The 27,988-nt window shown below is 41.7% G+C and overlaps 1 protein-coding gene across 1 annotated transcript; it reads left to right on the forward strand.

Moving 5' to 3' along the window:
• Window positions 1–3,780: 3,780 nt before the first annotated feature.
• On the forward strand, window positions 3,781–27,988 carry fut8b (fucosyltransferase 8b (alpha (1,6) fucosyltransferase)). The gene is made up of 9 exons (XM_030772746.1): window positions 3,781–3,983; window positions 10,646–10,761; window positions 12,589–12,754; window positions 16,149–16,263; window positions 19,483–19,720; window positions 22,805–23,051; window positions 26,664–26,840; window positions 26,978–27,128; window positions 27,659–27,988. Exons 1-9 carry the CDS (start codon window positions 3,781–3,783, stop codon window positions 27,986–27,988), a joined length of 1,743 nt encoding a protein of 580 aa, XP_030628606.1.

Consider the following 27,988-nt stretch of genomic DNA (forward strand, 5'->3'; position numbering starts at 1 on the left):
TTTGATTAACTGTTGCTAAGTCCAACTTTGCTCCGCAGACTCCTGTCCTAGTTTGACTTGTCCCTCTGAGGTCACCTTTTATGGTTATACACATCCGCGTTCACGCACTCACACACAGACACACACACACACACACACACATATGTACACACACACTGGATCAGCGTTTAAGTCGGGCTGGTTCAAAACCCACCAGCCACCTTGCCTTTAACTGTAAGTTTAATGCAGTCCATGTCCATGTATTATTCAGCAGTTAGCTTCAGGTTTTAGCATCGGCCATTTATTGCTGGGTGGCTCTGACTCTGTGATGTACGACCTTCCCCAGGGAAGTTTTCCTATAGCAGCCCAACCATACCGAGTAGCCGTTTGAACAGGTCATTCAGGTTGACCTTTCTCTCACACGACTGACAGGAAAACGAGAACGGAACAACGTCGTAAAGATGATGGAGCTGCGAGTCGGAAAGGTCACCGAAAAAAAGATGCAAGGGGACAAAGAACCTCCGGGAAAAATGACCTAGAAGCGAAAGACAGCTGATTGGAAGAGCAGCTATCTTTCCCGGTCGTTCCTTTTAATAATTCCACTTAGGGGGGAAAAAAGGTGCTTTTTCATCTCATGTTTTTCTGTGCATATTTTATTATTTTCTTCATATGTTTTACAAAATGAACACGTGGCATATTTCATTTGAGCTCAAGTGGTTGGAGCTTTGCTTTCAATCAGGGATCTGAAGTTTTTTTTTAATTGGAGAAAGGTGTGTAATGGACATTCTGTGTGAAATTTCAGGGTCGTCAGCAGAAGCAGACTGCAACAATTCCACTTCTTCTGCTTTCATCACCCATCTTTCATGACTTTTATCATTTCTGGAGACTTTAGTAACAAACCCTTAGGGACATGCCTTCAAGGATCGTCAAAATTCTTTAAACTCTGTGCTAATTTTAAGCACATTTTGGATGATAGCACTTAAATGTGTAGCCCAATCCATCTAATCCGAATTTAAGACAAATTCTGTATTGTAATTTGCTTTGAGTGTTGGAATAACGATGTCTTCAGTCGCTTTAACAGAAGTCTATTTTTTCTTCGGTGTTTGGGGATTCTCTCACCTTCTGTACCAATGCGACTTTTCTACCCTGAGGCTGTGAAGAATTGTCAAGCACTTTCAAAGCACCGTTTTCAGTGAAAGCATCAGCTCAAACTCACTGCTAAGCTTCGGTAATTAAGACATTAAACAGATTGTAGAAGAAGACTTTTTTTTTTTTCGAAGTGTTTTTTTTTTTCTATTTTTTTTTTTTTATTATTATTTTTAGGTCTCACCTTGAGAGCATGCGATAGTCATGCAAATAGGAGCGGCTCTCATATCAATCACATTTACAGCGATGATTATGATAGAAGGTCATTATTTTGTAATTGAACACTCCTGGGTTCAGAATAAAAATTCCACAGCGATTGGCTATTAACCGAACCGACGGCTCCTCCACGCTCTAATCCAAAAGTTCACTCGGGGGAGTGATTGAGTGCGTTTGCTTATCTCCCTTCTGTACCACACAACGTCCTGCCATGGACATTTGTTCATTTGTTCAAAAATAGCGCAAACTGCGCTGAAGAAAGTCTCTATTACAGTCAAGCCTGTTTGCTAACCCGATGCTGAGTAAACCTCAGTAATCTGAGGTTGTTGTTTTTTTGGTTTTTTTTGTGATGAACGTCAGTATAGATGTCTCCAGCTTAGAATTTCGCTCTCGAAACGTGAGTCAGCAAATTGACTGTGCCGCAGTACAGAACTCTTTTACAACCAGAGTGTCATTTCCCATTTGTCACAACAGCACAACAGTCAGTGCCAAAGTGAGGAGAAAAATCAAGCTGTTGTCGTTTGGAGCTTCCCTGCCCAGTAAGCTGCTGGCTCCCAGCGTGAGGCTGGGGAGAAAACGTCGGTAATTGCTGATTGTGAGAGAGACGGCAGCTTCGTTTTAGAGAAACGCCAGCTGAAGCGTGAAGAGCTTTTAGAATTCCACCACCAAGTTTGATCCATATGGTGTAGAAACTGACTGTGTGTGTGTGTGTGTGTGCGTGCGTGTGCGTGTGTGTGTGCATGTGCGTGCGCGCGCGCGGGTATGTCCGTGAGTGTATACGTGAGCATGTATGTGTGTGCATGTAGGTGGGTGTGTAGTTGTGTGTGTGTAGGTGGGTGTGTAGTTGTGTGTGTGGATGTGTTTTTTCACATGCAGTAGGCATAGGTTACAGACCTCCCGTCTTAAATGACTGGCTGCATTCACATAGACAGATATTTCTGTGTACACAAATGCACATGCATGCTCACACTTACACACACATACACGCAGTGTATTGCGTTTGCAATGATTCAGTAAGCAAATTACCAAGGAAAGCTGATACTACCTTTGGCTTTTTGCGGGCAGGAAACATCCCACGCTCACGCCGCTAAGCAACAGTGGGGAGTGTGATTATGAACCACTTTCTTTTTTTTCTTTTTGCTTCTTTACTGTTTTTCTACCCATTATTTCTCTTTTTTATCTTAAATGTTGGGGAAATGATGGCTTCAATGTTTGAATAAAGAATGAAAGAAAGTTTTACTCATTTAACTATCTCTCTACTCTGGGTGTTCCTCTCTGAGCTCTGCTTCTCCTCTCTCACTCTCTCTCCCTCCCTCTCTCTCTCTCTCTCTCCTCTAATGAAATGTGATGGCCTTTTAATGTTCAATGAAGGCACATCAAAAGATCTCCCTGACACACATTCTATCTACCCCCCCCCCCCTCTCTCTCTCTCTCCCCCTTGTTTCACACTCTCCATGTTGGCAACTGCTTGGAACTGATGATACAGGGTTTTTCTCGGGCTGCTCCAGTGGGTCTGCTGCATCACCTTGACAATGTCGCACTTCGTCACGGCGACAGTGGTCGGGGCGACAGCACATTGAGGATGACGGTTTGGGATTTCAGCTTTCGGGGGCTGAATCCATTAACCACTGAAACTAAAGAGAGAGAGAGAGAGAGAGAGAGAGAGCAGCGCAATGTGCCACACTGGGGTGCCCAGATAGCTCATCATATTCCGAATGAACCTGCTGTGTCATGTCAATCAGTTCTTCTGGGTTTGTAGACATACTGTAATAAAGAGCAGTGCATGTCTTTGGGTATGCTATGTAACTGTCTGTGTTTTAAGAGTAGCAGCACTGTCCTGTTCTGACTTGTCTTTCTGTCACTGTGTCTGTCAGATCTGCAGCTGTGCCGCTTGGTTGCGTACGCGTGTGTGGGAATATGTGGTTTAGAAACACACTTCTCCGGCACAGGGATATATGTCTGACGTATTCTTTCTGTTCTGCTTTCACAGTAGAGACACACAGAAACAAGAAGCTGGTTTGACAACTGGACTGAGGGGACGTTGACTGTGGCTGAGAGTCACCAGTAAAGGCAGGAAAAAGACTTAAGAGAGGACTGACTGGAACCAGGAAAAAACCAGTCAGTCATGGAAAGGCCACCCTTCTGACAAATAGTCACGACCCTAAAGACTCATTAAAACACACATTCTCTTCCAGTTTACAACCATTTTTCCTGTCCCCTGTTATTCAAAATGAACTCTCTCACCCAGCACACCCACTCACTCAAGTAAAGATTGTTTTCAAAACTCCCAAGTTCAACTCTCGAAACTCTTCTTCAGTCCATTAATTCTTCTTCCATTCACTGGTTTCCACCCACTCTCCTACTCCATTGCGCCCACGATGGCCCAAGGTCACAGGGTCGTGAGCTGCTGAAGTGGCCTAGCCGGATCTGTTGGACAGCATGCGGCCATGGACTGGTTCTTGGCGCTGGATAGCGCTGGTCCTGCTGGCCTGGGGCACGTTGCTCTTCTACATCGGCGGTCACCTGGTGAAGGACAGCGAACGACCCCCTCGTTCGAGTCGCGAGCTCGCCAAGATACTCACCAAGCTGGAGCGCCTCAAACAACAGAACGAAGACTTGCGTCGTATGGCTCAGTCGCTACGGTAACCCACCCGGGGGAGGGGCAAAGGGACAGTTTGTTGTGTGGGGGTTGAGGGGTGTGGTGTGAAGAGCTTAAATGGCATGGGGAGTGCGTGTTAAGGTCACCATGTTGTGTTACTGATAGTGTGAACGCAACACATTGTGAAAGGTGTCATGTGTCGTGAATGTGTTTCGCCCATCTCAAACGACTCTCCAGTTTTGACAGGTATTACATTGTCATGAAGATGGTATTGTGACATATGACAAAACAGGCTGCTAAAGAATTTCTCCATGGCATAGGCGTCAATGTAGAGACTTTGTTCTGTCATAACACAGACTGGGTTGTGAATCTTAATGCTTGACACACTGTAAGCCAGGTTTGCATAATGCCAAGGAAAAATAACTTAATGAAGAAGCAACCTTCAAGGTTCCTGGTAGAATAGGTCAATCACCAGCACAGAAAGTAGGCTGTATGCAGAATTGATTTGCAGATTATGAGCTTGGTGTGTTCATAAATGTGATTTCACTTTCGTGGAAAGCCCATTTTGCTGTTTTAATAACACTTTCCTGAGAGCTGGAGTGTTCAATGGATTATGATATAATAATGTAGAAAATAGGAAGGTAACCGAAGACATTTTCATAATTTACATATGATTATTTTATCAAAAGTAACACATTTCATGTATCTTTTGTTTTTTTCCTCAGGTGCTTAATTTAGGCCCCCCTTTCAGGAGGAACTGAATAGTTGAATTTTGTATCTTGATGCATATTGTAAATGAAGCATTTAGACACGGATGGTTATGTTGTAAAATGGTGCAGCATTAAAGGCATCATCACTAAGATTATATCAAATCAAATCCCTGTAAACCTTCTTAAGCACAACTCCAACATTCCCATTGTTTGTCGTTGTTACAATAATGCCATCAATATATCTAGACAGAAATTTTCAAAATTGAATTAATCTGATTTGTAACAAGAGAAAAGTCAGACCAATTGTTTGATCTTTTAAAAGCAAATGGCCAGATGATCAGTATTACAGATCTAAATGTTAAAAGCTCAGTTTTATCATGTCCTACCTTGCGTGTGTGTGTGTGTGTGTGTGTGTGTGTGTGTGAGTGTGTGTGTGTGTTTGTGTGTGTGTATGTGTATCCGTGTTACGTGATTGATAGGATCACTGAGTCGCCAAGGTAACCAGACTTGCTGGAAGGAACACAGAACAAGGAGGAATAGAGGGATAGAGAGAGTTTAAAAGGACACTGAGAACAGAGGACCAAAATAATGTCAGAAGAGGAGAAAGAGTATATGAGAGAGAGAGAGAGAGAGAGAGATGTTGAAGGGAGGCACGTGAAACTAAAATTTAAGTGTAAATGCTGTGATGCCAGTGTGATTTCAGAGCATTTGCGTATAATACAGTAAGTATATTAAAAATGAATGATTTCTACACATGCCCAGTCTATGTCGGTTCACTGAGGCCAGAGTACGTTGTGTACTCCAGTCTTTCATTGAGAGGCAGGGCACCTGCTGCTTCCTCTTTATCTCCCTTAAAGGCATTTGACTGGGTTTTTAAACTGTATGGCAAAAAATCCATAACCTAATCCATGGACCTGTCCAAAACATTTTAGTCATATTGTCCCCCTCATTGGTATTCAACAAGGAGAAAAAATATTCTTTGTGGCGGATGGAATATTTAAAGGCTGAAATTGAGTCATTGGGGCACCAAGAACATTTCACGTGTTCAGTCCGGTCTCTTAGTGTGTTCAGTAATGCTAAATAATGTTTACAAATGTTAATTTTCTCTTACTTTTTTTTTTTTTTGCTTTCCAATTCATTCATTTAGATCTGTGTTTGACCCAGTTCTGTCGCATGGGTATGCTTTACCCTCAGATTGCTGCCAAATCTCATTTACTCACATGTTTACAGTGGAGATACACTGATTACGCTCACATGCAAACACACCCCCATCACAGCTTCATGCACCACATCGTGTCTCATTCGGTTAGACGTGTTTTCACAATGTTTGCATTTCCATATGATATATGCACTCACGCACACGCTCGCACCCATTCACACACCTGACATGTTGTCAGATGAAAGCTCTACCTTTGGTAATTATTCACAGCTGGTTGTAGAATGAAGGACAATAGAATGAAATACAATATGCAACAGAATCGATCTTGAATAGAATAGAATGTTCACTCATCACTCAGTTCAATGCATCAGCAGAAAGTAGAACACACTTTTTTTTTTGTTTGAAAATGAAACTGAAGACGGGAACAAACTTTTTTTTCTTCTCTCTCTCTCTCTCTCTCTCTCTCTCTCTCTCTCTCTCTTTCTTTTTTGTTTCTTGTGAAGGAAACCTTAGGGCGGCAGCTTTGGAAATGATATGTTCAGTGGGTGGGAACAGCCATCGAAAATTTGTATTGATTTTCCTTTCATTGCTTATGTGCGCGGCTCTTGTTTTTTTTTTTGTTTTTGTTTTTGTTTTTTGTCAGTGTCAGTGATTTTGCGTGTCTGATTAAACACCTGTGCCACTTCTGTTTTGTTCTCCTGTGATACCACCAGACAGGACACCATTACTTAGACACTGCCTCCAAGCTATTGTCTTTTTATTGCCTGTTTTTGTTGTTGTTGTTGTTGTTTTCCTTCAGAAAGTTTTAGTTAGAAGTTTTACAACCAGAGAATTTTTTACAGCGATAGTTGCTGTCGAAGATTGAATATTTTGAAGTTCTTGACTAAACAAAGTCTCTCTGTTTCTCTCAGTCTCTCTCTGTCTGTCTGTCTCTCTGTCTCTGTCTCTCTCTCTCTCTCTCTCTCTCTCCTCCTTTATGCTTGTGTGTGTTTTTGTGTGTGTGTGCAGTTCTGTAGTGTAGCAGCAGCATAGCCTAGTAGCGGAGAAGGCTGACAGCACGTTTGGATGGGGTCAAAGGAAAGATTCAAGGCCATTCTTTCAGTTGTCTCTCTGTCAACTTGTTTGGGTTGATTTATAAAAACATAAATGCGCAAAGAATATCTCAGGTCATTGAAACCTGACTGTGAGTTTTTAGAAATATGAACAATACTAAACAAACACAAGAGTTTACCAGCACTGAGATGGCAGCCTACGGAGTGTGTAGGTGTGTGTGTGTGTGTGTTTGTGTGTGTGTGTGTACGTGTGCGTGTATGTGTGTGATGTACTAAGTTACAGTGTCCTTTAGTTTGCGCACGTGGGTTTTTCTTTTTCTTTTTTTCTTTTTTTTTTTTGCGGAGGTATTTGTGAGTCATTTTTCATGATTGTAACTTGTCACTAGTTTACTCTTCTGTCACTGACAGTATGTGTCAGTCTGTGCTGTCAGCCACTGACTTCAGAGAGAGAGAGAGAGAGGGAGAGTTTCGTCCTCGTATCTTAATATTAAGGGCTCTAATGGAAGCATCTAGGCTGTTAAGGAGCTGTCTGTCATCCTTAAGCCCCTCTTCTGCATGGGTGCTGACAGTGCAGTGCACAGAACCCAGTCCCGAAATTTACACCCATCGCTCATATACGCGTAATCAGATTCTGCACATTGAAATCAACACAGATAAACTGAAGCAATGAAAGTGGAATAAGCTCCTGTCTCTTTTCTCTTTCCTGCACATAGGCTATCCTGATTTTTCCTGGTCTTTCTCTCCCCTTTTTTTTTTATCCTTTATACGAATCTCATATCTACCTTTCTATATTCTCCCCTCTCATTTTATCCTTCCTTTTTTCTGTCGTTCCTTCCACCTCCATATACTATAGCCTCCCTCCCTCCCTGTCCCTCCTTTCATCATGCCCACAATGACAGATGACATTGCTGGTGCAGGGGCCTGACAGCGGAGGAGAAAATGAGTGACAGTTTTGCTGAGGAGAGCATGACTGGAGCCAGTGGAGAGCAGAGGGGAGCGAGGGAGGTGCGGAGAAGGGGCCATAAGGGGAAGTAAAAAAGACGCGGAGTGCGCAAAAGGGTGAAGGAAGGACAGAGGGCGAGACACCAGGACACAGGAATGAGGACTGAGGCGTTGAGTGTGTTGGGCGGGCGTTAGGTAAGAGACGCTGAGCGCGTCGGTTGTTCGGTAAGAGCTTAAGGACAGAGGGAGGTGGCGTCTTGGAGGGGAGTAACGAGGGGTGAGGGTAGGGTAACGTAGGGGCACTGAGGATGAGAGGGCATAAACGCAAGCGGAGGAGGGAATGATACAACGGGAGTGAAGGAGGGTTCAGAAAGGCGGAGGATGATGCATTAGGCAATAGACGTTCCAAGCTGAGAGCGACTTTGGCACAGGAGAGGCTGAAAGCTCCCTAATGAGGGAGGGAAGCACAAGGGAGGGAGAGAAAAGAGGATGGATGAGGGAATGGATGGATTAATGTCACCATGGGGGAGCTGTCTGAGAATGAGTGAGGGGTGAATCCAATCCAAAGACAAATTATGTCTGGATGGAGAGGGAGAGAGAGAGAGAGAGAGGGAGAGACTTAGTTTATTCATGAATTTGTTTTGCATGTAGCAGTGTGTAGAATGTTTTCCCCTAAAGCGCGTCGAGACAAAATCCGGCATGTGTTGTGCATATGTTTCTAAAGCCGTCATATGCAGTTCTGTCGTGTGACTGGAGTAGTTTGGTTCCAGTATTACTGTGGTAATTAATGACTTGTACTGCAGTTCCATTTCTCAGCCAGTAGTCCTCTAAATCCCAATCTCATCCAAACTAACTAGTATTGACATAGTTTTAGTCCATAGGGACTATGGACTAGAACCATGTCAATACTAGTTAGACTGTCCCAGGGAAGGGTCAGGTTTTTGAAGCTCACACACACACACACACACACACACACACACACACACACACACATACATGATCAACTCATACAGGTTCCTCATGGGAACTTTTCCGTGACTTTGGTTTCACTGTAAGTACTGACTAAGAACAAAAAGGTCCCCTCCAGGTTCCCTCTAGTTATCATTGATTTTTTTTTTTTTTATCCTCGTGGGAACGTTTAGTTCGACAGTGCCACAATGAATACCACATGTGGACAAACACACACACACACACACGCACACACACACACACACACACACTCCAATACATTTTCCCATAGTTGGACATGATACAAGTTTTAGACTACAGTGGAAGTGAAAGATCAGCTTCGTGAACACTGTCCCTTGATGCAGTAACGTAATGTATGTATATAGCACGCTTTAATCTTAAGATCCCAGGGCACATTTCCACATTTATATATATATATATATATATATATATATATATATATATATATATATATATATATATATATGTGTGTGTGTGTGTGTAATGAAAAGCTGGACTCTCTGGCCTCTGAGAACACCTTTGAAGTACACAGGAAGCATATAACATCTCAAACCAATAGAGTATGTCTCCACCACATGCATTTTCATGAAGATGAAAGATGATTGGATCCCGGTGTGAACTTCATGGTAATTCCACCGCAGTCAGAGTGAAATGAGCCAATGAGAGACGACCGTGGTATATGACGGTGTTGTCCAGGGAAACAGCTGGTATGTGGGGGTCTCACCTGCTGCATGTCACAATGGCTTGAGCCTGGGGCTAACACACTCCCTGTTTTTCTCTCTTTTCTTTTTTTTTTCTCTCTCTCTCTCTCTCTCTCCCATTTTCTCTGGAGTGCTGTGCTCCTCAGCTGGACCTTCTCCTTCTTCCACCTGAGCTCACCGACTTTACCCTCTCAGGCTCCCCTCCGTGAGGGACTGAATTGAATATTTATTCAAGTCTGAGTAGAAAGAAGTTCAAAGAATAGTTCAAAGAAGGCGCAAAGAAGCGCATAACTGAGCTAAGAATATACATTTTTGTTGTTGTTGTGTTTTTTCTTGCTTTTTTTTTTTTGTTTTTTTTTTTGCCTTGATTAATTTGCTTTTGGTTTTAATGTGGAAGCAGTCTCCCGACGTTTAAGCACTAGACGTAAATGAATATTAATATGATATTCTTATATGAACATGTAGCACAAACAGAAATTCTGTGTGTACCATGTTGATTTTGGTCTTACTAAAGGCTACATGCTGTGAATAAAAATGGAAACATTTATCAACTGCAGTGACACAGAATTTAAACATTCATGAAAATGTTATCATTCAACGAGCTTTTCCTTGATCAAAGGATAATCTATGTTTCCTAATGAACACAAAACTGTAAGCAACATTTTAGCATGTTGTCTGTATGAATGCTCATTAGAGGAATTGTCTCAGATGAAACATATTAGAGAATGTTTGGTCAAATAGGATTAAAAATAGCAGAAATATAATGTTAACCGTAATTAGCAATTAGGCTTTAAGAGATTTTTAGTGGCAAATTTACTGAGTACCACAAATAGAGTGGTCTTGAATATATGTGTGCTTTGATGCTTTCTTCTTTTCATGGCTTCTGTTCAAGCTACACTGAATCAAGCACATATTCTCTCTCTGTCTCTGTTTCTGTGTCCCTTTCCCTCCCTCTCTCTCTCTCTCTCTCTCTCTCTCTCTCTCTCTCTCTCTCTCTCTCTCTCTCTCTCTCTCTCTCTTTCTCATTTTGACACATCCCAGTTAAACAATTTGCTTCCCATACTTGGACTAAGGGCTAAGAAAATGACTTTTTAGTTGACCAATATACCTTTGACTACACACACACACACACAGTTTCTCTCTCTCACACGTTCTCTGTGTTCTCCATGTAGGATACCTGAGGATCAGTCTGAGGGGGCCCTGGCTGCAGGGAGGCTGCGTTCTCTGGAAGAACAGCTGAGCAAAGCTAAACAGAAGATCCAGAACTACCAGAGACTATCTGGAGATGGTAGGAACACCATCCGCAAAAAGGCTTTTACAAAGGCCCTAAAGCCGACGCCACTGGGGCTCTGCTCAGGCCGTTAAGCACAGCCGGCTGGATGGCTCAGCTGCAGGGGTTAAAGACGGCCCTTCATCTCCACACTTTGACGCTTTTCTCAGGCTCTTAGTGATTTTAGCTCAGGTGGTTGATATGTTATTTGATGATAGGTCGGTCTCCTGGTGCAATAGGAGGGTTGGAAATCTGTTCCAATAGATTTTGATCTGTTAAGGTGAAGGACTGAGGTTGAAGCTCCGGAGATAGGACTCATAAATCAGCAGTGTGCTGTGAGCAGAGAATGTCCTTGCTGCAGAGCAGGGGAGCTCCTTCTGAGGGAGGCTAAATTTGATGACTGAAAATGAAAATGTGACCACTTCATTTAAGCCATTGTCTCAGCTCATAGCTGTGTGGTGGAAATGTTAAAGAACGACAGTTAGACATGAAGATGGCTCATCCACAAGCTGATATCAGAATATAGTGCCTCAGGGTGTGTGTGTGTGTGTGTGTGTCTAGGTAAGGTCAGAGCATATCTGCTTATTCTCTGTATGTTTATAAGTAATTCAATACATGTGCATTAATAAGTACGTATACATATAACAGTATGTTTGTTTTCGTGTATGACTGTGTATATTTTATGTGTGTGTAGAGACAGAGGGCAAATCAGGGTCATCTGTGCTCTATTGCAGTAGGATAAGCAAACCTAAAAATAAAATCCTTGTGCAGAAATGAGAGAGAGAGAGAGAGAGAGAGATAAAGAATATAAAAAGAAGATATTGATATTGATAATCCCAGATTTTGATCTTCTCTTGTTACACTCCTTCTCTTTCCCAGAGTCCATCAGTGTAATCAGAGCTGGAAGGTGGCTCTTCCAACCAGGTCACTTCCTTTCATTAACCTTGGCGGAGTCTCTATGATCTCTTCCTGTGTCACTTCACAATGTAAAAGAAACAGAAATAAACCAAACAAGGTTACACAAATAGGGTCAGGTCCCTCTCATGAAAAGGACTGAAAGAGACCAAGTTAAAGGCAGAACAGAGAACAAGGGGAGTGGTGGGAAGAAAAGAAAGGGATAAGAAAACGGAAGATTCGGAAAGAAAGAGGAGGAGGAAGAAGAAGAAAGAGAGAAAAATGAGGAGAAGAAATGGAGAAAGGGAAACAGGGTCAAGTCATAACCTTGAAACTGAGTGGGAAATAGAGAAGGGGAGGGTCTGAAACAGGGCAAAGTAGAGGGAGAATGGGGTAAAAGGAAAGAGAAATATACCGGACTAAAAACCCAGAGGTGAATGAGGCTGGCAGGCTGGTATTTGGTTCAGCGTGAATCACATTACACCATGTAAACAGCCCTATGGTTCTGTGTTACAGCTTGTAGTCTGTAAGTGCATCTTTTCTACAAAATAAATAAATAAATAAATAAATAAATAATAAAAAAAAATATATATAGCCTCATTTTGTAAACAAAATCATCCAGGTAACTCCTAGGTATAGATAAGATTACTTTTTGAGAGAACTTTCCTGCCCCCAAATTGAGAATGTCTCTGCACATAAATTGAGTAAATTCAGAGGATTCACTATGCAGTGGGTTGCCTTAAAAATTTAAGTTGGAGCGCTTTTTTTTCCCAGCCCAGAGAACAGTGTAAGAGAACACTATACATGTGGGACGGCTCCTTAGTTACCCTCACATCAGCCTGACAGGTCTTTACCTCTCTCGTTCTCTTTCATTTTCTCATCTCTGCTTCTCTCTGCTCTTTCTCCTCTCACTCTGCCCTTCCTGTCTTCCGTCTCTCCCCCCTGCCGTAGTGGGACCGGGACGGGAGCACGAGGAGCTGAGGAGAAAGGTGGAGAACGGCATGAGGGAGCTCTGGTATTTTGTGCGCAGTGAAGTGAAGAAGCTGGGACACGCTGGCGCAGCTGAACGACAGACACAAACAGACGTGTTTCTGCAGGACCTGGGTCACCAGCAGAGGTCAGAGCCCCCCCCCCCCCCCCCCCCCCCCCCCACACACACACACCCCCACCAAACACACAAACACACACACACGCATACACACACCCCTGCACAGAGTCAAACGCCACACAAACACATGAAATACCTCACCTCTTTGACCATGGACAGGGTATTCCAGGAAGTATGTTTTTTGGGGGGTTTTTTTCTCTTCTCCATAAGCCAGATAACTTTAGCTGAAAGTCAAGACTCTGATAATGCTTAGCTGTTCTCCTACTGGACAGTTTTGACTTTTGGCTGATGTGATCTGGTTGATTGAGAAATCCTGTTTTGTAGATTACCCTTCGGTGAGAGAAAATAGGGAGCAGTAAAATTATAAACTATTTTATTTGTGTGTAGAATTCAGCGTTAAGAATTTGAGTATTGGGTAGAGACTCAAGTTTAACTGATGTGTCTTTTCTATGGTTCCTGTGCATTACTCTAGCACAATTAAGCGTCTGATTTTAATGTTCTGAGTTAGGGGTTAGGATCAGACGCTTTCAATAAATCATCAGTTCATTTTTTTGTTAGTACTTCATAACCTAATTTTGGCTCTCATTACCACGCTTTTGTCTAATTTATAGACATGTTCAATAATACATCTTTAGCATTGTCTTTTCAAGGACATATAAAGATGATATGGGAGTAGCTTTCAAAACAGATCAGGGACAGAATATTAAGACCATATTCACATAACTTCACAGTGTCTTGCAATTATAGTTCAAAGCTATTTGTAGTCAAGTATGATAATTCATAATTAATACTTAACCAGCTTTCAACAAAGGCTGATTACAGTGTCGAGTGTTGTACGCTGTGACATAGAATCAAACTGAAACCGTAGACTCTCGTCACTGACGTGGAAAGGTTTATTCACAGAGCCTCTGTCTTAACACACATGCTTCAGAGGTACTGAGTCAGGAAATCAGGAAGCTGTTTGTTTTTTTGATGTATCTGTGGGGACTAAACAATATTTGATATGAATGGTGTCAGAAGCCTTCAATGCTGCTTGGTATAATTCACTTGTAGCTGGAGTAGCGATATAGACAGCTATGTCAGAGTGCCAGAAAACAAAACAACAACAGCATACAATCCAATTTCCTAACACAGGGGTTCCCAACCTTTTTTTTTTTTGGCAGCTGAACGCTTTCTAGCCAAATTTATTTCCTCAAGTACCCTCTTAAGATTTTAACCAAGTAAATGTAATTTGACATTCATATTTTCGTCACAATCTGATGAGCCCCTGACAGTGCCGTCATGAACCCCCAGGGTTTTGTGAACCACTGGTCGAACAGCCCCGTCCTAACAGAACCTTACCCCTCCCCGTCGACCGGCGTTACAGGCCGGGCCAGGCCAGGAGGAGGTGACTCCCAAAGAGCTCCAGTCCAGGGGCTATCTCCCACCCAATCTCCCTTTCTCTCTCTTTCTCTGTCACTCTATCTCCCTCTCTCACTCTCTCTCTTTCTCCTCCTCTCTCTTTCTTGCTCTCTCCTTCATTCTGTTTCCTTCTCTTACACTTCACTTCTCACTCTGCCTGTTGATGTATTGGTTAATTGTAAATGGGACAGTAATTGCCCCCCTATTTGAGTGGCTAATCAGCGCTCAGTGCCGCTCCGCCAAACCTTCACCGCCTCAGGGCTCATCTCTCTCTCTCTCTCTCCCTCCCTCTCTCTCTCTGTTCGCCCGATACGCCAGGAAAAGTCAGGGAATCCCATCGCCGCAGACGCCTCAAATTGAAAAAGCTCCCCGTTGGAGCAGAGAATGTCTATCTGTTTATTCATTTCCAGTCCCGCGGCGAGGAGACGGTGGGCTCTGTGCTTTTTTTTCTCCTGTTTGCACTGGTTGCATACACTGAGCAAACATTGTCAACATCACCAGTCTGATATACACACACACACACACACACTCACAAAACATATACTTACTAACCGTGGATGTACTCTATGGTGGTATGTCATCACCAGTCTGATCCACACACACACACACACACACACACACACACACACAATATATGTATACTTACTAACTGTGGATGTATTCTATGGTGGTATGTCAACATCACCAGTCTGATCCACACACACACACACACACACACACACACACACACACACACACACCATATATTTACCAACTGTAGATGTATTCTATGGTGGTATGTCAACATCACCAGTCTGATCCACACACACACACACACACACACAACATATACTTACCAACTGTAGATGTATTCCATGGTGGCTGGTATGTAAAATATAATTACTTTTGATAAATCTCTCCTTTTTGTTCTTGCTCCATCTTTCTTTCGTCCATCTTTACAGTTTCTGGAATCATAGAATTAGTGTCGATTCCTTTTGGTGTGGAAACAAACAGCATCTGAATTGTGCTATAAATGAAGTACAAATAGCCCTCATCTCGTAAATGCCAGCATCCGGAAATTCTTCATTCGACAGGCTACTTATGACCTTTAAACTGATTTTCATTGTTGTGAGGAAAAAAAAAAAAAAAGAAAAAGAAAAGAATAAGAAATGAATGACTCAGCATACTTACACACACACACTTAAGAAAAAGTCTGTGAAATTTAAACACACCATCAATATTTAATAATAAGCTGTCTCATTTAAACAAAAATAGAACTGATAGTGGTAAATTTGTTTGTTAATGGTGAATCATATTAAAGCCTTTAGTCTTTAATCTTTCAATTTATTATCTGACAATAGAGTTTGTGCCAGTTCATTTACATACCGTGCAGAATATCGAGGAGAAGGGAGAGATGAGGTAAAGTGATGTGAAATGACTTTAATATTGGTAACTTTTAGATCTGTAGTCACGCTGAAGGCGTCTTCATTCAGATTATGTGTTGTTGATGGTGATGTTTGTGTTGCTCCCATAGGATAGTCAGTCACATGCTAAAAGTCTCAGATATTTATGCTAAAGATTCCCTTGAGACGCCCCACTGACAGCCATTAAGCACACCGCTAATGTATAATGATCCATTTCTGTGTGTGTGTGTGTGTGTGTGTCTGTGTCTGTGTGTGTGTGTGTGTGTGCGTCTGTGTGTGTGCGTGTGTGTGTGGACGCATGCACGCATGATTTGTGTATGATTGGATAGGTGCATGCACGCGTAATGTGTGGAGTGTTAGTTTAATTGGGAGCGGCTGCAGTAATGTAATGAATCAATGCGACTGTTTGGGGTCATGTTTTGTTGACCAAAGCACTCACGCACTGACCGTAAACTCATTGTGTTATGTTTGTTGAACGTTCCTGCTTCCCTGGTGGTGGTCAGACCAGGGTCATTTGAGGAGACATGCACGCTTTGAAACTAGTCATCATGAACTATAACAAAGTGTATGTGTGTGTGTGTGTGTGTGTGTGTTCACAGGTCCATTATGACTGATCTATACTACCTCGGCCAGGCAGATGGAGCCGGGGACTGGAGAGAAAAAGAGGCCAAAGACCTCTCCAATCTGGTGCAAAACAGAATCTCTTACCTCCAGGTACATTAATAAACACATGCGTTTGGATGCACACGTTTTAATGAGTCACATTTTTAACTCCATCTTTAAAAGTGAACTGGAGAGTCAAGTGTTTGGCACTCAGCCTTGACTATCTCTCACCTACCTTTTAAAGCCATCTGTTTTTGCAGTTAATTTAATGTTAGTGTCATCAAGGACTGATTAAAAAGAAACTCTTTCTGTACTGAAATTCTAAACATATGTGGGGCTACTTTGTTTGGCCTTAGTCCAATGTCTAATGCTCTACTTAACATTCAGACTGACTAGTTCTTCAACCAGCACTTTCTGCTCCCTCCCATTGCTATTTTTAATATCTGCAAATACAAACTGTGTGTGTGTGTGTGTGTGTGTGTGTGTGTGTATGTGCGTATCTGTGTGTGTGTGTGTGTGTAAAACGCCAAAAATGCTCTGTCTGTCTGGGTCATGATGGCGACAGTGTTAACAGTGGCTGTCGGCGTTGCTGAGGGTATAGCATCTCCATTTGAGTGTGTACACACTTGTGTGTATGTGTGGGTGGGTGTGTCTGTGAGGCTATGCATGTGTGTGTGTATGTGCTTGTATGTGTGTGCATCTGTGTCTGTGTGTGTCTCTTTGTGTGTGTGTGTGTGTGTGTGTGTGTAACAGTAGCTGTCGGCATTGCTGAGGGTATGGTGTCTACCTCTCTGCCATGATTCATTCATCGCTCATCACATCCAATGTGTTTCCCTATCTCTCAGATGAATACAAGCTCTCTGCTCAGGCCTCGCAGTCTTCTGTCTCTCTGGATAGCAAAGAATTTCTTTCCGAGTCTGAATGTGCTTTTCTTTCTTTTTTTTTCTTTCTCTACTTGCTTATCTGTCTTTCTCTTTCTCTCTCATGCCATCCATCTTTGTTGACGGTGAAGGTCCCCTTTTCTATCTTTCCCTGTTTGGTCTTTCTGTTTGTCTTCCTCTCTGTCCACTCTCTGTCTCTATCCATTTACTTTTCTCTAACTGTCTGTCCTTTTCTCCTTCTGCATCTCCCTCTTTATCTTAACAACACAAACTAAAGTTCCTCGGGCCAGGCTTGTCCGTTGTGTCGAGGGAAATGTTTGTAACGTAATGCTGTCTCACCCGCCATGGCAGAAAATGGATCCGGCTACTTATGGATTCTGTTATTATTTGTTTACAGCCATACTCCACATTGATAATGCACAACTGTGGATATTCATCTCTCTCTCTCTCTTTCTCTCTCTCTCTCTCGCACACATACACACAATCACACACACACACACACACACACACACACACACACCCTTGGCCCTTGTTAAAATGACACCCATTTGTTTCCCATGGCTTTATGCGGTTTGATTGGTATACAGCTTTGTACAGCTGCTAGAAACTACAGGGACCAAAAAACAGACCAACTGAGTGCAGCTGATTATTGACTGATCTCTTTTTAGTTGTGCAGACCACCGTTCTCTGTATCGGCAAGGCCCTCATTGTTATTCTCTCCACGACCTTGTTTGCTAAGCATTTTATACGCGCTCATCAGTTTTGTCTTCTTTTTTTTTTTTTCTCCTATTCATAAGAAATGTTATGTAAGGTTCTCTACTGATGAAGATAAACTGGAAATGTGGAGTCACCCTTGGGCCACATAACTCATAAAATACATGTAATTGAGTGCATTCTGTATTTTAACTCCCCTTAGACAGAAATTTAGATTTGTCTTCTGTTCCACAGGTAAACTCAGTTAAGTTTTTGAAATGATCTTTCTAGCTGCGCTTCCTGAGGTCATGCAGGGTGTGAAGTTGAACAAATGAGGCTTGATAATTACAGCATAGCTGTGTGACACAGTGATGGAATATATTAACAAATCTGTCACGGCCATGAGACCAAAAAAAAAACGAATGATAGGTGTCAAAGACAGCGTAGTTTTAGATATTTATTTTGTTTGTTTGTGTTTGAATCATTTCAGATTTCTAAAAAATAGTTTTTGTTAGCTTTTGTATGTTTATATAATAAAAACAATTGATCAGCGCTGATGGATTCTGATGGTTGTGTGTGTGTGTGTGTGTGTGTGTGTGTGTGTGTGTTTTCTTTTCTTTTCTTTTTTTTCAAAGGAGTGTTAATAGTTTCAGTGTATAATAGCATACTGATGTAATTCCATATGTGAATATTTTAACTCATTGATTTGATATCAGGAGCATTTTATACAGATTATGAGTCAGTGTTTAATTTTGTGCTGAGTGTGTGGAGTTTTGATTCTATAATTCTGGCCATTGTAGTGATAGGGTTTCAGAAAAAAATACATTGTTTTAGGTTACTGTATGTGAACAACTGAGAAGATTTGGGTCCAAATGTAGGGCAAGCCAAAGTTAAATCTCAGTTCTTTAATCTCAAATCAAAATCAAGATAATCTTCGAAAATCTCACCTTAACTATTCACCCATGGGTAAGGAAAGGACAATATTTACAGTAAACTTTTCCCTGCCCAAGGTTTAATTAAGTTAAGAAGTTTCAGTTGCTTTATTTAAAGCAACCATTGATCTGAGTAGTCAGGTCGGTGCCAGGCAGCTTGATTATGAGCACCCATCCACTGCTGAATAACTGAATAAAGAGAAGCACATTTGTTTTGTGGGGGGGGGGGGGAGCATCTGTTTTTTCACATGCTTGTGTGGGTAGCATTAGCTCAGAGGATTTTGAAAGTAACAGTGAATCCAGTTGGCTCTGCACTTTTCAATATGTTTCATTGTCTGTCTGTTTCATATGGGTGCCTGTTCTACAAAACAGTCGAGAGCGAGAAAGAGATGCAGAATGCTAAACGTGTATTTTGTTAGTAAGAAGCCAATACAAACAGGTCTGTGATCAGTCTTTTCCCTTAGATCTCTGCTGGATGAAGCACCACGGGGGCCGTCTGGATTGCCCCCCCCCCCCCTCCCAGTCTTCTTTCATCCAAGATTATGGGATTTTGTGAAAATTCACTAAAACATCACTAGACATGACAGGCTGTTGTTTGCGGCAAAAGAGAGTACGGCAAATTCAAAAGCATAGAGGAAAAGACCTGAAATGCTAGTTCACCGAAGACATTTATGTCACATTGGTTATATTCACCAAAAATTTCTGTATCTGGCTGACCAAAAAGAATAGCTCTAAATATAGTGTATTCTTCTTGAGCATTTCAACCATACCAAACCCCACATATTAAAAATTTCAAGTTTACTCCTTTTCTACTGTTTTTCTAGAATCCACAGGACTGCAGTAAAGCAAGGAAGCTGGTTTGTAACATTAACAAGGGCTGTGGCTATGGCTGCCAGCTCCATCATGTTGTCTACTGCTTCATGATCGCCTATGGGACACAACGCACGCTTATCCTCGAGTCGCACAACTGGCGCTACGCTACCGGGGGCTGGGAGACCGTGTTTCGACCAGTCAGCGATACGTGCACCGACCGCGCCGGGGCCTCCACGGGGCACTGGTCAGGTAGGCGAAATTAGCTGAAGGTAACTTCATCAGCATACTGTGATACAGCTGTTGTTGTCAAGCCTTTTCCTTTCGTTTCTTCTTCTTTTTTTTTTTATTAGCAGACTTCACGGTGTTAAAACAGCTGTTCGGCTCAGGAATTTTGAGATTTCTTATGTTCTGTCTGCCAGCACTTATCTTTGTCTTAATTCTTGTCTTAATTCACAGCTGCTCCATGAAATACATTTATATCTGTATCTATATCTATCTTTCTATCTATGTATCTATCTATGTATATATATGTGTGTGTGTGTGTGTGTGTGTATGTGTGTGTGTGTGTGTGTGTGTGTGTATGTATGTATGTATCAGGTGTGCAACTTATATGCAGAGTATAACAATATTTGGAAGGATTTATTGGAAGATGTATCATAATTACAAAAATATATCATTGTTAACATGGACTGTAATAGAAATGTAACACATGCACACAAGACAGATAATGATAGACTGCGCTTCAGAACATTCAATTAGTGATGCCAAAGAAAATACCACTGCTGCAAGCTTGCACTGTTCTTATGTCACTTTATATTTTCTAAGTAACTTTGACTTAAACTGCCACCTACTCAAATGTTTGGTGAGGTATCGGCTCCTCTCTATAACCTTAGCTACTTAGGATATTCCCATACGCTACAGAAGAGAAATTACTATTTCATGTTGAGAAATTCAACAACTCAGATTCACACTGGTGTTAAATTTAAAGTTGAGAAATAGTGAGGATGGAGACAAAGTTTTGATACTTTTTTCCCCCTCCTAATTAAACTGTTGGGGATTGTTAAAAGAGGGGGATACAGCGAGGTGGGTTGGGTGGATGAAACATTACATGTCTGAAGAGGCTTTTTCAAAAGATGCATTGGCACTGGCAGAACATAATCAATTTTCCCTCTCGCAAAAGGCTGCCAGCGATCTTATGTAAGAATTGCAAGGTTTGAGAATATTTCTTCTCTTTAATATTTGATGTCTTAATCAATTTCAATTCTAAGCATGTTCACATGTTCTTCTCCACTGAAGGCGCCACTCGTTTCTGTAGCTTGCTTCTCTTTGTTCGTTTAGTTGCCCTTTGAAATGGTGCTTTAATGAGCGATTATTTCACTTGTTTTGGTTTTTTTTGTTTTGGTTTTTTTTAATATCTTCGTAAAGCACAGTCCTGTCATACGAGACGCTATAATTGGACGAGCAATGTAACTTGTTTTTGACAGAAACTGAACCTTTTTGTCTCCTTGGTTTTCATGTGCTAATTTGTGGTTTTCACTCTGGTTAAACTTTGTTGTTGTTGTTTTTTTTTTTATCAGGCAAGCTGTTCAATTAAGATCAAATTCCCCTCTCCAATAATGGCCAGTTTTGGTGCAATGTAAAAACCACCGATAAACAGTTGGTACTATCAGTACACTACAATTGTCATTTAACTCTGCAGCGTTCTATTCATTCTCAGTGTCTCTTGAATTAGACACTAGCTATGATAACTGATGGTAAAACCACTCCACAAAACAACATACTAAAAATTAACACAGACAGAAGTACTTTTTGTTATATAACATGGACGCTGAATCCTACTCAAGTTAATGTTGCTGTCAGAATTTTACAGAGTGCCTTACTATTGCTGTTCAGAATGAATTGAAATCAGGCTTGGGAACAGGAAGCAATATTTACACGCTGTCAAAGTCATGTTTCACTTTCCAACTTTGAAACGGCATTTCAAGGTTGTGTTTAAAAGAAGAGATCTTTTGCTGGCTTTCACCAATGTGGCCTGGGTTAGGGGAAGGAGAAAAAGCTCTTGCTCTCTCCAGAGTGTTTAAGGCTCAGAGTGTGTGACCTTCTCAATCAGTCCCATCCAGATCTCAGCTCCCGGCCACCTGCCAGTCTTAGAGAACCACAGGGAATGTGTGTGTGTGTGTGTGTGTGCGTGCGTGTATTTGTTTGTTTGTGTCTACACCGAGGGCCGGATTTACAGTGAACACTAACAACGGAAGCTAATTTGCTTGTGCCGAAAAAAAGACACAAGCAAAATGTTTCCTGATCTACTGAGGATGATGTAAGAATCGTCATCAGTAATTATCAGTGCAAACAGCCGCAAGCAATCTCATCTCAGTTATGGGCCTGCCTTTAAATAATGTTTTTTTTGTGTGATATTTTGGCTCAGAACATCAAAAGTTAAGGCAAACAAAATGACCCAAAATGTGCTGTGAAAAAGGGTCTTGCTGCAATAATTGCAGTTTTCTCGTCATGGAAGTTGACATATGCCTCTCTAACATTTTAAAAGGTCAAAGGAATTATAATCATTATGGTCAAGTTTTGTAAATCACATTAAATGCACAAATCCATCTATTTGTCTGACACTTTGTATAACCTCTAACAATTATTTTGTGACTCCCACCCATGACAACTGATAAACCTGCAGAGACATCCAAAAAAAAAAAATTGCGTATTCATTGGAACAGTCATGCAAAAATCCCCAACTAACCTATGTCACCATTTAAAGACTACAACCAACTTATTAAACAACTGCTGTGATTTTTGTGGTGGTGTTCACGGCTTTATACGTGCTGAAACACCAGAAAACGTTTAGTAAATCCAGCCCACGGTGTGTTGAGGTCACCTTGCCATTGCCTTTGCCAGTGAATGGGATATTTAAGAGTTCCCTGCTGTTGGAAAAAAGAGAAAATTTCCCCCAGACAATACATGTTTAGAGCACAGAGGACTTATTCTGTTTCCTCCCTCCTTTCTCTCTTTGACCTTTATCTGATTTACCCCCGCTACATTAAGCACTACAGATGGCACATAACAAAAGGAGAGAAACACTCATTCGTAAACAGTTTGTTTCAAATAAATGTTCATTTTCAGTAAAATCAGTTATGTAAATGACATTTCTTTTGAGATCAGAGCAGAGGATTCTGTAGGGAAGAGGGAAAGTCACAGTAATTGGGGAATACTGCTCATTTACAGACTTATGGCTAGTTCTCACTCACTACCTCTCAGGTCCGTGCTTCTGGGCACGGTGTTTGGAGATGTTTATAGGTCCTAATGTCTTCTGTCTGTTGGCTCCGTCAGGTGAGGCTCATGATCGTGACGTGCAGGTGGTGGAGCTCCCCATCGTGGACAGTCTCCACCCCAGGCCCCCATACCTACCCCTGGCCATCCCTGAAGACCTAGCCGAACGTCTTCATCGTCTCCACGGCGACCCCTCTGTCTGGTGGGTCTCGCAGTTTGTGAAATACCTGGTGCGTCCACAGGCCTGGCTTGAGAAAGAGATCAAAGATGCCAGTGTCAAACTGGGCTTCAAACATCCCATCATTGGGTCAGTGTTTCTCACTCTATCTATTAAAGCTCTTTATTTTACCCTTCCTCTTTATCTCGCCATCTATCTCTGTATCTTTTTTTTTTTTTTTTGCATATTTTCTCTGTGCAATTTATGAATTTAATGTGTTTTTATTGTTAATGTGATAGATTTATTTATATTCAAGTACTTTGTTGTTTTGCTGATGCAAATTCTGATGAAATAGATTAACTACATTCATTGTTCCTCCACCACTCTCTACCAGCAAACTGTAATGATCTTACCAATTATCTCACTATTACAGTATTGCTGCTGTGCTGTGCTGTAATTAAAGTAACCACAATCAATGCAATGAAATCAATGAAGGTTCAGAAAATTAGTATAGCAATTAACAGTGAGTGGCAGATTTGCTGAACCAAGCAATAATAGAACAGTAGTAGGTATCACGGTTTAGAAATGGTTCAAGGGATGAAAACAAAAAACGGAAACAAACCAGACTTTTCGCAGAACAGAAATGGAAGCAAAATTGTTCAGAGAACAGAAACAAATACATTTTTGACAAAAAAGTGGGTCCTTGAATATAAGCGTTAATAGACAACTAGATAACCAGTCAACAACCATTTTTTCTCTCCAAAATAACTGATACAGTAATTTACCTTACGTGACTCCAAATAACAAAATTGTATTTACTGCTAAAAAAAATTCAAATAACTCTCCATAATCATGATGCAAAATATAGACTGATTACTGATCAAAAACCATTAGTCACGTTGACCAATTATAAAGACTTAGACAGATTGCCCATTTAGGCCAGTGATTACTGATTTGTTTGTTGCTATAGGTGAACCTCAGTGCAGAGTGCAGATTGGTAAGAGCCAACCAAAAGCAGAAAGAGGTATAGAGATGTGGTCTGGTGGCCTCATTTTAGCAAAGCGGTGAAACAGAGGGTGATTAGATGCCCACATTGCAGAAATCACAAATTGAGTCAACACAGAGAGCTGCTCACCATACCCTTACCTGAAATTTGCTTCAAACTTGGCTGAGTTATTTGGGAAGACTTACCTCTGCTTGTTATAGACTATTACTCACAATAGCTGAAAATACTTAGCCTCTTGGAAACATCAAGCAGTGCAGTCATACAGAAGCTCCTTAGCATCTTCGCTAGATTTGGCCAGAAGAAATGGTAACAGACAATGGAGCACATTTTAAAATTCAACAGTTTGCAGCCAAGCATTACATCACACACACAACACTGAGTCTGTACTATCTACAGGCCAATGGGATGGTAGAACGAGTCACGAAAACTTCAAAGTGATTCTTAAAGAGAAAGACCCAGTGCTAGCTTGACTCAGCAACAGAAGCAACTCGAAAAATATCCCAATATCCCAAGAAATAAACATAGAAAAATGTAAAACAAAATGGGTGAAAATAAAATGTAACCAACAAAATATAACCAAAAAAAAAATACAATTTTCAGTTAGCATTTATCTCCTCAGCCGTTTCTTATTGCTGCTAAGCAAATTTGAGGACTCAGAGTAAATTCAAAATAATATTTGAGTACAGAGGGTTCTCTGCTGTTTCCTGCAGGAGAGTGAAAATTAGTAGCAGGCTGAAACTAGGTAGCAGGATTCCTGCCACTTCAGTATTGCTCCATTACTACTGTTAATACTTCAGCTGCCTTAGCACTTCTCCGCTGCTAAAATCTACCTCTACCTCTCTTCTTTCTTTGTTCTTTCTCTCCCATTCCTACTGCATCATTCGATTCACACTCTCTCTCTCTCTCTCTCTGTTTCCTGATTCCCTCTATCGGTTACCTCCTCTTTCTCTGTCTCTTTTCATTGCTCACAGTCCTCCTGCTTTACACTCTCATCACTCATCTCTGTATTTTTCAATTCTTCCTCATATTTTTAGCTTCTCTTTTCTCCCTTTCATTTCCTTTGTTCTTTCCTACTCTCTCTCTCTCTCTCTCTCTGTCTCCTATTCTCTTATTAGCCTGTTCTTCATCACTCTTCATACTCTTTTGTATGCATCTCTACCGCTTTGTCTACCCCCACCCCCCACCCCCACCCGCCGCCTGATCTCGTTCTCTCCTCTGGCGTCAGTACGTCTCTCGTTCTCACTCTCTCTCTCTTTTTCTTCCTGCTCTGGGGAGCTGACTGAACAGAAGTACCAGTGTGAGGAAAGTTTTGTCTTCAATGTTCTGAAGTAATGGTTTAGTGGTGGAGTCTCTGGACCCCACAGGAACCTGTTATCTATTGTTCATTTTAGGACAGAAGGTTACTGTCAGGAGACGAACTCATGGTTTGCGGTGGATGGTAGGCTACGGTTTGCCTTTTGATGAGACAAAAAGGTTTTCTTAGTACGGAGTGTCACGGGGGTTCTTTCAAAGATAATTCCTCAAGATTCTTGTCAAATATATTTATGAGCTTGAACAGATTACAATGATATATTTTTGTGTTCCTGGTCCCAGGCTGACAGGGTGTTGAGATCCAAGCTGTGCAGATGATCCTTTGACTGGTTAGGCTGTCTGGTTGTACGTCTGCCCTACAGTCATGAGGGATGTCATTAGGGGATGGATCTCTTAGGTTGGCTGGACACGGTCAGGGTGTCAAACAGACAGCGCTTCTTAAAATTCAATACAGGCTTTGCCTCAATCTTCTTCAATGCCATACTTTCCCGAATAAGCAATGAAGCTTAAGTTATTTATTTGAAAATCATTAAGCATATGGCAAATCACTGTGCCTTCGCACTTGATAAATGTTTACAACGCACAGGTATATTTCAAGTACAGTATGGAGCCAGGTTTGGTCGTTTGACTAAATGAGGAGTTGAGGGGATTGTCTACACACTAACAAGCTCCTTGCAAACTGGGACAGAATGTAGCTAAGAAACTGTAGGCCCCTATGGATCCATCTCTACACAAAACAAGAACAAAACTAAAAGGTGTGAAAGTGTTCGCCAGTGCCAGTGAGAAGAGAGGGTATTGATTACCAGCAACTAAGCACCTCAGCACCACTGAGAATGTTGGCAGAGAGGGAGCGAATGAGAGAAAGAGAGAGAGAATGAGAGAGAGAGAGAGAAGTGGAACAAAATAAAGACATAAGAGAAAGCATGTGGGGTAGAGTCAGTCACGGTGGAAGAATGCAGATAGGGCCTGGAGGTGAAGGCCTCATCAGATCAGAGAAAAAGAGAAGGAGAGAATAAAGAATGAAAGAGTAGAATCTTTCCTGGAAGGCTTTCTGTCCTCCCTAACCCTACAGAGACACTCTCTCTCTTCAGCTTTCGCACTCTCTTTTACTTCTCATCGTGTACTTTTCCCTTTCATTTTTTTTTCGATCTAAGTACACCTTTAATTCCCTCTCTCTGATCTTTTTTTCTCTCTTTCTCTCTGACGTTCGGCACATATAGTGGTTTATTTTCAGTGTAAATAAAGGTTTTTTTGTTGTTCCACCGAGCACCTTGAGGACAGACTGACTGATCATAGGCCAGCACTGCTAATTAGGTAAAGCATGCTCATTCGTTCTTTCACACATAAATTCTCACTCTTCTTCTCTCTCTCTCCCTCTCTCCCTCCCTCTCTCTTTCTCTCTCTCTCTCTCTCCCCCTCTCTCTTTGTGTGTGTTTTCCATGTAGTGTTCATGTGAGGCGTACAGATAAAGTAGGGACAGAGGCGGCTTTCCATCCTATAGAAGAGTACATGGTACACGTGGAGGAACAGTTCCAGCACCTGGCACAAAGGGCTCATGTGGACAAAAAACGTGTTTATCTGGCCACAGACGACCCCTCATTACTGCAGGAGGCGAAGACCAAGTGAGTGACTAGGGTCTTTGATGTGTGTGTTTTTGTGTCTACTTGAGTGAGCACTCATGTGTGCATTAATCTTTGTGTGCCTGTGCCTCTGTGTGTATGTGTGTGTGTGTGTGTGTGTGTGTGCACGCATTCCCCAGGTACCCAGATTATGAGTTCATCAGTGACAACTCCATCTCGTGGTCGGCGGGCCTCCATAACCGCTACACTGAAAACTCTCTCAGGGGAGTGATCTTGGACATCCATTTCCTCTCACAGACTGATTTTCTTGTCTGCACCTTCTCCTCACAGGTGAACAACCTCATGTATCTATTACTCTCCTCTTTCTGTTATCTGCTACTTGGTTAGCCCATACATGTCAAGATTAGGAAGAAAGGATCTTAAATCACTTGATAAACTCTGATTGACTCAAGCTTGAAAATGCAGCTAATTCAGGCTCTAGGTATGTTCACGTTTCACATTCATACATTTTCAGTCATTATTAGTAGTATTTTGGCTAGACATTTCTATTGGATGTCTTCCTTAGGTTCATATACTTCACAACTCATGACCCTTAAAATGTAAACTAAGAAATAAGTACAACTAAATACTAACGGTATACCAATGAATTATGAGTTGTTAGGTGTTTACACTGTTTGAGTTTGTAGTGCATTTGTGAATAGACACCTTAGAAAAGATCATAACAGTCCATTGCTTTCAGCAAGAAAACGATCTTCCTCTGTCTTCTCTCCTCTTTCCCCTTTCGAACACTCGTTCCGTTCTACACGTTTTTTTTCTCCCCCCATTCATTTGAATTCTCTTATTTTCCATCCGTCTCTCAGGTGTGCCGCGTTGCTTATGAAATCATGCAGACTCTTCATCCTGACGCCTCATCTTTCTTTCACTCGTTGGATGACATTTACTATTTCGGCGGCCAAAACGCACACGACCAGATTGCCATCTACTCCCACCAGCCGAGGAGTCCCGAGGAGATCCCCCTTGAACCGGGTGATGTTATCGGAGTGGCCGGAAACCACTGGGATGGTTACTCCAAAGGCATCAGCCGCAGATTGGGACGAACCGGCCTCTACCCCTCTTACAAAGTGAAGGAGAAAATTGAGACTGTGAAGTATCCTACGTACCCCGAGGCCGACAAACTGATGGCCTCGTAA

This window comes from Chanos chanos, chromosome 4 (genome assembly GCF_902362185.1).
Source record: "Chanos chanos chromosome 4, fChaCha1.1, whole genome shotgun sequence".
NCBI classification, from domain to species: domain Eukaryota; kingdom Metazoa; phylum Chordata; class Actinopteri; order Gonorynchiformes; family Chanidae; genus Chanos; species Chanos chanos.

Bases quoted from the DNA above. Each gene is read 5' to 3' on its own strand.
- fut8b (XM_030772746.1), top strand. From the start codon at position 3,781: ATGCGGCCATGGACTGGTTCTTGGCGCTGGATAGCGCTGGTCCTGCTG. The intron at 12,755-16,148 runs GTCAGAGCCCCC...GTGTGTTCACAG, and splicing joins GACCTGGGTCACCAGCAGAG to GTCCATTATGACTGATCTAT. The intron at 23,052-26,663 runs GTCAGTGTTTCT...TTTTCCATGTAG, and splicing joins TTCAAACATCCCATCATTGG to TGTTCATGTGAGGCGTACAG.